Raw genomic sequence first — 10,441 nt, forward strand, 5'->3', positions numbered from 1 at the left:
CAAGGCCGCCACCCCTTCTATGCACCCCCCTGGCCTGTCCCCACATCCCTGTCTGTCCGTCCCCCAGACTCCTCTCCCTCCTGCACAATCCCACCCGGGGCTGGCAAGGGGGGGGGGAATGAGGGACAACTGTAGCCCCCCCATATCTGTGGGACTAAAGTGAAATGGGAGGGGGCGGGCGTCCAAATGCCTCTGAACAGAGCCAGGCAGCCATCTTTTGCAGCCCCCCCACCCGCCCCACTGATGGGCTCCCTCTCCCTCTGTCCCCAGAAGGAAGAGCCGCACAGCTGATGGAGGAGCTGCCGCCCGGCCAGCAGCGCCCCTGAGCCCCGCGCCCCACGGCGGGGAGATGGCGCGGCGGGTCAGGCTGCACAGCCCCTCGCACCCGGGCCTGCTGCTGCACCGGGCCGGCGAGCTGAGGCGGGCGCGGGCCCTGTGCGACGCCCTGGTCCGCGTGGGCCAGCGGGACTTCCCGGCCCACAGCCTGGTGCTGGCCTGCGCCAGCCACACCCTGGCCCGGCTTCTCCTGCCGCAGGGCCCCAGCAAGCGCTGCAGCCTGGATTTCCTCACGGCCGCCACCTTCCAGCACGCCCTGGACTTCGCCTACACCGGCAGCCTGGAGGTGGCGGCGGAGGAGCTCGCCAGCCTCCTGGACGCTGCCCGGGTCCTGGAGATGGAGGAGCTGGAGCGGGCGTGCCTCAGGGCGCTGGGGAATGGCGGCCATGACGGGGTTGGCGACGGAGCTGGCGGCCATGACAGGGTTGGCGACAGAGCTGGCGGCCATGACAGGGTTGGCGTTGGCGACGGAGCTGGCGGCCATGACGGGGTTGGTGACGGAGCTGGAGGCCATGACAGGGTTGGCGTTGGCGACGGAGCTGGCGGCCATGACGGGGTTGGCGACAGAGCTGGCGGCCATGACAGGGTTGGCGTTGGCGACGGAGCTGGCGGCCATGACGGGGTTGGTGACGGAGCTGGAGGCCATGACAGGGTTGGCGTTGGCGATGGAGTTGGCAGCCATGACAGTGTTGGCGTTGGCGATGGAGTTGGCAGCCATGACAGGGTTGGCGTTGGCGATGGAGTTGGCGGCCATGACGGGGCTGGCAACGGAGCTGGAGGCCATGACGGGGCTGGCGTTGGCGATGGAGTTGGCGGCCATGACGGGGCTGGCAACGGAACTGGAGGCCATGACGGGGCTGGCGTTGGCGATGGAGTTGGCGGCCATGACAGGGTTGGCGACGGAGCTGGCGGACATGAGGCAGTTGGCGACGGAGCTGGCGGCCATGACGGGGCTGGCGGCCATGACAGGGTTGGTGCCCAAGCCGCGAGGAAGGAGATGGCAGATGCGTGGTCCCAGATGAAGTCTGTGGTCACCAGCCCTGCTGGCGAGGCTGTCGCGCCAGGCAGCCACGACCTCGCTTTCCTGGCCGACGGGCCCTGCCTGGCCCTGGCTCGGCCCGACAGCCAGGGGAGCCAACTCCAAGATGGCGGCTTGGCCCCCAGTTGGGTCCTGTTTGAACACTCCTCCCGCAAGCCGCGGGGAAGCGTCATCACAGCCACAGCCCGGACCCTGCCTCAGGAGCGCCGCGCCCATCCCTGGCCCCCGCAGGCGCTCTGGGGGCCGGAGGGGATGGTGGCCGGCTACCAGCCCTGCCCGCCATTGCTCAGCTACCAGCTGCGGTCGCTGCCTTCGCCCTTGGGCAACCTGGGCCCCCCGCACGTGGCCCTCTCGGCGTCTGTGGGGTTCCACAGCTACGGCCGCCCCTTCCCCTGCGGGCTGGAGACGGGGAAGCCGGGAGCCCTCAACGGGACGGCGGGCAGGGAGGAGCAACTGGACGACCCGAGGTGAGCGGGGTGAGCGTGGGAGAGAAACCAGAGATGATGGGAGTGTGTGTGTGTTGGGCGGGGGCGGGCTGGGATGCAGGACTCCTGGGTCCTATCCCTGTCCCTGGGAGGGGAATGGGGTCTAGTGGTTGGAGCAGAGGGGGCTGGGAGCCAGGACTCCTGGGTTCCATACCTGGCTCTAGGAGAGTCTAATGGTTAGAGCAGGGAGGCTGGGAGCTGGGAGGGGGGCTTCTGGCCCCCCTCCCCCCGCGGCTGCGAGGCGCGCTGCCTCTGTGGGAATGGGCTGCGTTGCACATTTCCTGCCTGGTTTCCTCGTGGCGCCTTCCAGCCGGGCGCTGCTGCAGCTCTGAGCGGGGCGCCGGGGCAGGCAGGGGCCGGATGCCCCCGCGCCTCGCCAATTGCCGCTGTCCTTTCGCAGCCTGGCCCCCGGCGCCGGGCCGGCTCGATTAACGCCCCCGCAGGGCCTCAGTGGGGTCCAGGCACTGCTGCCGGGGGGGGCGCTGGCCATGGGGGGAAGTCCTGACTACCCCAGCCCTGGCCTGGCGCCGTGGGGCTGCTGGGGGGGGGGGAGCAGGGTGCTGGGGGGAGAAATTCCCCTGATCTCTCTGCTTTGCAGTCCTGCCTGTCACGGCGCAGGGGCCCCCCCAGGGACCCCCCCAGCCCCTGGTGACGTACAGACCCTCAGCCGAGCAGGTTCCTGCCCCAGAGATGAAACGGGCCTCACGGGTGGGGGTGGGCGGGTGACTGGGCTGTGGGGTTTCCCCCAGCCAGCCCCACACCCACACACCCGACTTCAAAGGCCTGAGTTGTTCCTAGATGACACATTCCCCCCTGGCCCAGAGCGGCTCACATTTTCCTCTAGGCCAAATCACTAGGGAGGTGGGGAAGTGAAGGGGTTTTGGGGAGCTGTAGGGATGGATCTGGGTGGGGGGCAATGGGGCAGTGGGGGATATGGGGTGTAGGGGTGGATCTGGTGGGGGCAGTGGAGGATATGGGGTGTAGGGGTGTATCTGGGGGGAAGAGGGGGGATATGGGGTCTAGGAATGGATCTGGGGGACAGTGAAGGATATGGGGTGTAGGGGTGGATCGGGGGGGGGCAGTGAGGGATATGGGGTGTAGGAATGGATCTGGGGGACAGGGTGGATCTGGAGGGCAGTGGGGGATATGTGGTGTAGGAATGGATCTGGGGGACAGTGGGGATATGGGGTGTAGGGGTGGATCTGGGGGGCAGTGGGGGATATGGGGTGTAGGGGTGGATCTGGGGGGCAGTGGGGGATATGTGGTGTAGGGGTGGATCTGGGTGGGGGCAGTGGGGGATATGGGGCTTAGGGGTGGATCTGGGGGAGATGAAGGGGATATGGGGTCTAGGAATGGATCTGGGGAGGACATATGGGGGCTGGACAACAGGCAGCCCAGTTCTCAGTTCTCATAGACCGGACGGGACCACCATGATCACTGCTCTGACCAGCCCGTTGCCGGCCACAGACCCTCATCCTCTGGCTCCTGTAACAGACCCAGCCTCTGGCTGAGCTACTGACCTTCTCAGATCATGGTTCAAAGACGTCGACCTTTCACCCCCTGTGGGGTGCCCTGGGGGCCAGGGATTGTGCGGTGGCTGTTCCCAGCCGTGTGCATTGCACACGGGGTACGTGCCCTTTCCCCTCGCCCCGCACACGCCTGGGGCCTGATTTCTGGGCTGAACGTATCTGGCTTGAGCTTCCAGCGTCAGATCAGGGCAGATCTTCCTCTGAGGAGCCAGTTATTAGCTGGCCGTTCCCCCGTCGGTGCGTACAGACTGCAACCAAATCACCCTCCGCCCGCGCTGGGCCCCGCTAAAGAGATCGAGCCCCTGGACTTTCTCACTCGCAGGCAGCTTTTCCCATCCTCGAATCATCCTCCTGGCTTTTCTCTGACCCCTGTCCAACTGATCCACATCCCTCCCGGAAATGTGGGCTCCAGGCCTGGACACAGGACCCAGCTGCGGTCACACCGGTGCCAAACTCAGAGGTCAAATAACCTCCCTTCTCCTACTCCAGATTCCCCCGTCTATGCACCCCTGGCTCACATTAGCTCTTCTGGCCGCATTGTGGCACTGGGAGCTCATCTGCAGCTGATTAGCCACCCTGGGCCCCAAATCCTTTCCGGAGTCACTGCTCCTCAGGAGAGAGCCCCCATCCCGATAGTCTGCCTGACACACTTTGGTCCCAGAGGGACACGTTGATATTTAGCCGTATTAAACCGCATCTTGTTTGCTTGTGCCAAGTTTTCCAAGCCACCCAGATTGCTCTGAATTGGTGACCTGGTCTCTTCCTTATTTCCCACTCCTCCGCTTGTTGCGTCAGCGGCACACTTTATCAGGGATGATATTGGGTTTTTTTCCAGGTCATTAATAAAGATGTTAAACAGTGCAGGGCCAAGAACATTTAGGGTTCCTTTCTGTTCCCAATATGCTTTAAAAACTCCTCATTGTCCTTAGGTCTGCTGGCCATACAGTGTGCCTTGCATCCTTTTGCTTCCCTTATCCAATGTCTACAATTCCAAGCTTCCAATTTATGGTCATTGCCCTCCACTTCCCCCTTTCCCCATTTGTTATATATTTTCTTTTTGTGTTTTAGAGCCACTTGCACTTCTCCACTAAGCCAGGTTGGTTTCAGAACCGGCATGGCCTTCCTTCTCCAGTTTGGTTTTTGGGGCACCTAGTAAAAGTGTCCTTAAACAATTCCTAATGATCCTCACATTTTTTCTGCTGCAATCCTGTCTCCCAGCTAAGCATTTCTTCGCACGTGGAGCCCTCTAGTGCCCAGCTGGGACAGACACCACATTGCTCAGCTCTGAGTTCCCAAAACCACCTCAGAGCTGGCATCAGCCAAGGGTTGTGGGGGTGTCACAGAGGTGCAGCATTGGGGCTGCACCCCCGGCTTTGGAACAGTTTGGAACAAGGGGGCTCACATCCTTTGGCCATGCGGCCTCAATGCCTCCTAGGCGGCACCTTGGGGCCTGCAGCTCTCCTGCTTTGCCCCACACAACGGAGCCAACGGAGCCCGGCTCCCTGGAGGGCCGCATCTGCTGTGCCAGAATTGATGCCGGTTCCTGTGCCCCCCACGGCTCGTCCTTTGTTCTCGAGCTGGGAGGGGTCTCTGCACAGCTCCCCTGCAGCGAGGTGGGAAATCCCAGCTCCTTTGGGGGGCAGGTGGCCAGGTGACTCCATCTTGGGGACGGGCATTGCCCATTGATACGGGGTCAGCCAGTCCGTTTTCATGACCTTGTTAACGACCCGTCCCAGCTTGGCTGCCGGGTTCTAGGGGGATGGGGATCTGCAGGGTGAGCTGCGGGGAGCTGTGGGATTCTAGGGGGCAGGCCAACGCACCCAGAGTCTGGGGCACAGGCTGGCCATGCCAGCGGGATCTAGCCCAGTGGGGCATGGCGCACAGGAAGGTTTTAGATCTGGCACCCAGCTTTGTCCGATCTCGGGGGGGGGGGGGGGGTGTCCCGGCTCATGGGCACCCCGGTGCGTGGCATGGCCTAGCTGTGCCAAGGTCATGCCCACCGGTGCGCGCCACCCAGAGCCGTGTGGACTAGAGCGAGGGCCAGAAGCTCCCGGCGCTGGGCTGGAGTGGGACAGTGGACTGTGGGCTCAGGGCAGCCGCTGCTATGGGGCGGATCCTGGACCCCCAGGGTCAGTGCCACGCCCCAGCTTTCAACCTGGCAGCGTCCCAGCCCCCGTGGGCTCTGGCTCTCGTGGTCCCTGCCCCACCCCCAGGGCTTTGCCCCCTGCCGTGCTTTGCCCCGGGTCTGGGCCGTGGGGAGTCCTGCAGCTGCGGGGTGGCGTGTGGCCAGAGGGCAACATCTTCTCAGTTTGTCCATCGCGATAGGTCGGCCTGGGTCAGCCCCAGAATGACCCCATGGCTGGGACAGATAGTGACCCCCCTCCACGTGGGTCCTGGGCCGCCCCCCCGCACAGTCTCCACCCTGCAGCCCCCACTGGGAGCAATGGGACATGTGGGGAGCCTGCAGCATGTGCTTTGTCCCAGGGGTCAGAGCCGTGGGGCGCTGGGGGGCAATGGGGGTCTAGGGAGCGATGGGGGGATGTCAGAGCAGTGTGTGGGGGGGGGGGGAACAGAACAATGTGGGTCAGAGCCAGGAGGGTTTACGGGGGGAGATTTTGCCTGGCCCCATCCTGAGCCCTGTGGGTCAGTGACTGTTTAACCCCTTGTTTCCCTCCACCCAGGCTGCTGGCGGTTCTTGCCAAGAGCTCCGGCTGCGACCTCTGCCCCTGGCAGGGCCCGGACGCCCTGCGCCCCCCGCTGCTGTGCCCCCCACGTAAGGACCCCCTGCCCCTCCCCCCTCGCTGTGTCACCCCCCTATGGACCCTGCCGCTCTGCCCCACCATGCCCTGTCTCCCGCTACGGGCATTTCCTGGACCCCTGCCCCCAAACACCCACTGCCCCCTCACCTCTCCCAACCCTGCCCTCACCCCCCACATCTCTCTCTGGCTCCCCTGGCCTCCCCTCGACCTCTCAGCCACCCCCCTGCCCTCCTCCCCGAGTCCGGCCCGCCCCAGCTCTCCCTCCCCCCAGCTCCTGACCCTCCCCATACCTCAGCCCTGCCCCACACCCTGTCTGACAGTCACCCCCATCTCCCCAGGGCCCCAGCCGCTCCCCCACCCTCCCTGCCGGGCCCAGCAGAGCTGTGACAAGGACCCCCTGAGCACGGCACCCCCAGGAGGTGAGAAGGGTGGGGGGAACCTCGGGGGGGGGGGCAGTGACAGCGGGGGGGACCCCAGAGGCAGTAACGATGGGGAGGATCCTGGGGGGTCAGGGACAGCAGGAGTCAGGAAGGGGTTTCTCCCAGCAGGGGGTGCTCTGTCCCAGGCAGAGGGAGGTGGATGTTTTGGTTGTTTCTGATGGGCAGGCTGTTATTGTAGGGTCACCCGAGAGCAGTGGGACTGAAAACCCTGGGTTGGCCAGGCCCATGGGTCTGATTTGGGTGGGGGGAGGGAGGGAGGGATCAGAGACCAGCAGGGCCCATTGGGGAGGGACTGGTGGGGCCGTCTCGGCCCGTCTCTGAGCCACGTCTCTCCTGCCCCTCCCCAGAGTCAGCTGCCACAGCGTCGCCCACCCTGTACCTGATGTGTGGCCCCCGGTGCCCTCCCCGGGCCCTGCCGGCCGGCGCCTGGAACTACATCTGCCAGCTGTGCCAGCAACGGTTTCCCAGCCGGACGGCCCTGCGCAGCCACGGCCGCAGCCACAAGGGTAACGGCTGGGCCCACGGGTGCCCCTGGGCCCCGCAGCCAGCTGGCGCCCCTCCCCCCTGACCTGCAGCCCCTGCTCTCCCAGCCCTGGGATCCCCCTTCCCCCCACAGACACCCACATTCCTGACCCGCAGCCCCCTGCTGGGCCATCCCGCAGTGCTGCCGGTGCCCCTCCTTCCTGACCCTGGTGCCGTCCCTGCAGGAGAACGGCTGTTGGAGCGCGAGTTCTGCGTCCCTGGGGCCCGGGAGGAGGCCGGGCTGCGGGGGCACCGGCGGGCGCACGCGGGCGAGAAGCCGTACCAGTGCGACGCGTGCAGCAAGCGCTTCACCCTCAAGCACCAGATGGAGACGCACTATCGGGTCCACACCGGTGAGTGGGACCCTCCCCCACGGGCCTCAGCCCCTCAGGTCACCCTGAGAATCGGGGTGCTTCCCTGGCTGGGTTTGCACCCCCCATAGCTCCTGGGGATCAGGGATGTACCCCACTTGTGTTGCAGGCTGGGGCGTAGCTCCCAGCCCATCGCCCCCCACTCCCAGCCCTTTCCCCCACTGGGAGTCGGGGCATTCTTGTCCCCCCACCTTCCTGGTCCGGTGGGGCATCCCACGATCCTTTTATGCCCCCCCAGCCCAGCATCCAGCCTGCCCCAGCCCTAACCTCAGTGCTGCCCCCAGGACAATGAGGCTTGGGGGGGGGATGAGAGAGGGAGGGGGTGTCTGCCCTGGGGGGGGGAGGGGCTAGGGCTGCCCCCCTCCCCACTCTCATTTCCCCATCGCCCCCTGCAGGCGAGAAGCCGTTCCAGTGCAAGCTGTGCCCCCAGCGCTCCCGTGACTACTCCGCCATGATCAAGCACCTGCGGACCCACGGCGGCGCTGCCCCCTATCGCTGCACCCTCTGCTGCCACTTCTGCCCCAGCCTGGCCGCCATGCAGAAGCACATGAAAGGCCATCGCCCCGAGGAGCTGCCCTCGGACTGGACAATCGAGAACACCTACCTCTATTCCACCTCCTCCTGAGCCGGCCCCGCCCGCTCCCCGCGGACACCGGCGGGGGGGCATGTGCCTGGCACGGGACGGGGGCAGGCACCGCTGTGGCAAACAGATCTGCGGCTGTGCCTGGCCCGGGGAGGGTGCAGGGACCAGCGTAGGTGTGGCAGAGAGAGAATTGCGAGTGCGCCTGGCACAAGGAATGGGCACAGCTGGCCATGGCTGAATCTGCAGAATATGAATCCGTGGCTCCCCGGCTCTGCCCGTCACACGCGGCGCGCCGGGAGCGCCGCCCGCTGGCTGGGAGTCGCGCGTTGGCACTGGCCACCCATGGTGTGAACTTGCCGCAGGCCAGAGATGAGAGCCCATGTGACGTGGATCCGTCCCTGCTGTTCTCCGCTCTCCCTGTAGGGGGTGCTGCACATCACCCTCAGTGGGGGGCTGGGGAGACCCCAGTTACCCTGTGGGATGGAGAGGGGGCTAGGGGTGCTAGGTGAACCCGGATCAGTGGGGATTAATTTGTTTTGGGGGGGAGGTGTCTGCCATTAGCCTGGCAGGACCCCCTGCCCCACATGGCCAGTGCTGACAGCTGGGACTGGAGCGGGCCATGGGGCGGGGGGGGGGAGAGTCTCTGCCAGCCCCCAGCTGCAATGTCCAGGAGTCACAAGCAGCTGGGGAAGGGCCTGCCTTGGTTACGGTGGGTCATTAGCCCGGTGGGAGCAGGGTGGGGGGCAGGACTCGTTAGGCCGCGGGAATCCAGGTGACACTAAACCAACCGGAGCAACAAGCAGGGAACAGGGAAATTATCAGGGGAGAAAGGGGGTAAGAACTAGCCCCGGGACAGGGACTGGGGAACTGGGGGAGGGGATAGATGGGGTTCCCCCGGCACCACCCCGTCTGTCCTTCCACCCCCACCCCTTGCTCCTACGTCCTCAGCCTGCTTTGGCTCCTCTGTCGCTCCAGGCACTGTACGGAGCCCTCCCCCTCTGCAACGGGACCGGGTCCCCAACACGCCGAGTCAGAGATGCTCCCTGCCCCAAAGACCTTCCCAATCTAGACAAAGGCAGAATCTCCCCATTGCATGGCTGGCGAAACTGATGCCCAGCGAGCCACAGCAACCGGAGCACCGGGACAGAGCCACCAGCACCCAGCTTGGCGCCTCGCCTGCCAGACCTTCGTGTCCAGCCTTCACCTTGGGTTTGCCGGCTGCGTTGCGGTGCCAATGGCCGTTGGGTGTTGGGTCCCATCCCTCGCCCCCTTTGTGGCCAGGGCCCAGAAGCTGTGTGCGTGTTGCCGGGGAGGGGATTTTCGTTTCCTATTAAACATCTCAGGGATATTGAAGCTCTCTTTTATTTTCTACTGATCATAAAAGTTCTGTGCCCCGGCCCCTGCCTGTAGCGACATTTTGGACACATGATCTTTCCCGCTCAGCGCCCAGCTCCGGGTGTCCCATAACTGCGGAGAGTCTCACAGATCCATTCAGACATTGGCTCTTGCCCGGCGGATGGCAGGGAATAAAGCTGGCAAAGGCACCCCACAGGGTCTCTGCTGTGTTTTTTTCAGCACCATGTGTGTGTGTGGGGGCCTGGAACCCTGTTTCCTCAGTGCCCCTCTCAAGCCAGTTAAAAGGGGCACCCGCCAAAGCTATTTGTCATGTGGGATGTCTTTGATAAAAGGATGTGCCACGACTGGATGCAGGCCCTGCTGCCCCATCCCCCTTCCCCATTCAGCAGAACCTCCTCAAGGAGAATCCCCAGTGGCTGTATGCGGTATGTGACACATGGATTAGTAGGATGCCTGCAGGCTAGACAGCTGCTGCAAAATCTGGGAGCAGGGGGTTGCCCAGCCTGACCCAGGACTACATCTCCCACAGTGCATATCAGGCTCATGCAGCGCAATGCTTACTGGGAGTTGTAACCTTTTATCCTCTTCAGCCTGTGGAGTGATGGGTCTCAGAACTACATTTCCCATGGTGCCCTGGGCTAAGAGTGGGCAGGCTGAGCCCAATGTATGCTGGGAGTTTTAGTAGAATTGCCACCACCAGGCAATGTGAGACGGAAAGGAGCATTTAGGATAGTGTTTTCCATGGTGCACTGCTGCTGAGCCTGAATGGCCGGCACAGCTGCGTGGGCACAGGGCCTGCTGGGAGCTGACCACCCATTGCTGCATGGGGACGGAAAGGGAAACTGAGTCTGCATATCCCAGCATGCACTGCATCTCTCCTACCTGGGCAATGCCTTCTGGGATCTGTAGTCTTTATCCCCTTCTAAGAGCAATACATGACTACAACTCCCATAATGCATTACTGACCCACTGGACTCCATCACCCATGATTCAACATGGTCTTTCTCTCTCTCTCTCTCTC

General features: G+C 64.1%; 1 protein-coding gene across 1 annotated transcript; it reads left to right on the forward strand.

The window, feature by feature from the left end:
* The first annotated feature begins 349 nt into the window (after positions 1–349).
* Positions 350–8,106, forward strand: ZBTB32 (zinc finger and BTB domain containing 32). The gene is made up of 7 exons (XM_067542976.1): positions 350–1,096; positions 1,256–1,842; positions 6,071–6,162; positions 6,487–6,567; positions 6,936–7,094; positions 7,296–7,463; positions 7,877–8,106. Exons 1-7 carry the CDS (start codon positions 350–352, stop codon positions 8,104–8,106), a joined length of 2,064 nt encoding a protein of 687 aa, XP_067399077.1.
* The last annotated feature ends 2,335 nt before the right edge of the window (positions 8,107–10,441 follow it).

The sequence above is a fragment of the Emydura macquarii genome, unplaced genomic scaffold (assembly GCF_026122565.2).
Source record: "Emydura macquarii macquarii isolate MOO-44397 ecotype Brisbane River unplaced genomic scaffold, CSIRO-AGI_Emac_v2 contig_746, whole genome shotgun sequence".
Lineage (NCBI taxonomy): Eukaryota > Metazoa > Chordata > Testudines > Chelidae > Emydura > Emydura macquarii.

Bases quoted from the DNA above. Each gene is read 5' to 3' on its own strand.
- ZBTB32 (XM_067542976.1), top strand. From the start codon at position 350: ATGGCGCGGCGGGTCAGGCTGCACAGCCCCTCGCACCCGGGCCTGCTG. The intron at 6,163-6,486 runs GTAAGGACCCCC...CCATCTCCCCAG, and splicing joins CCCGCTGCTGTGCCCCCCAC to GGCCCCAGCCGCTCCCCCAC. The intron at 7,095-7,295 runs GTAACGGCTGGG...CCGTCCCTGCAG, and splicing joins CCACGGCCGCAGCCACAAGG to GAGAACGGCTGTTGGAGCGC.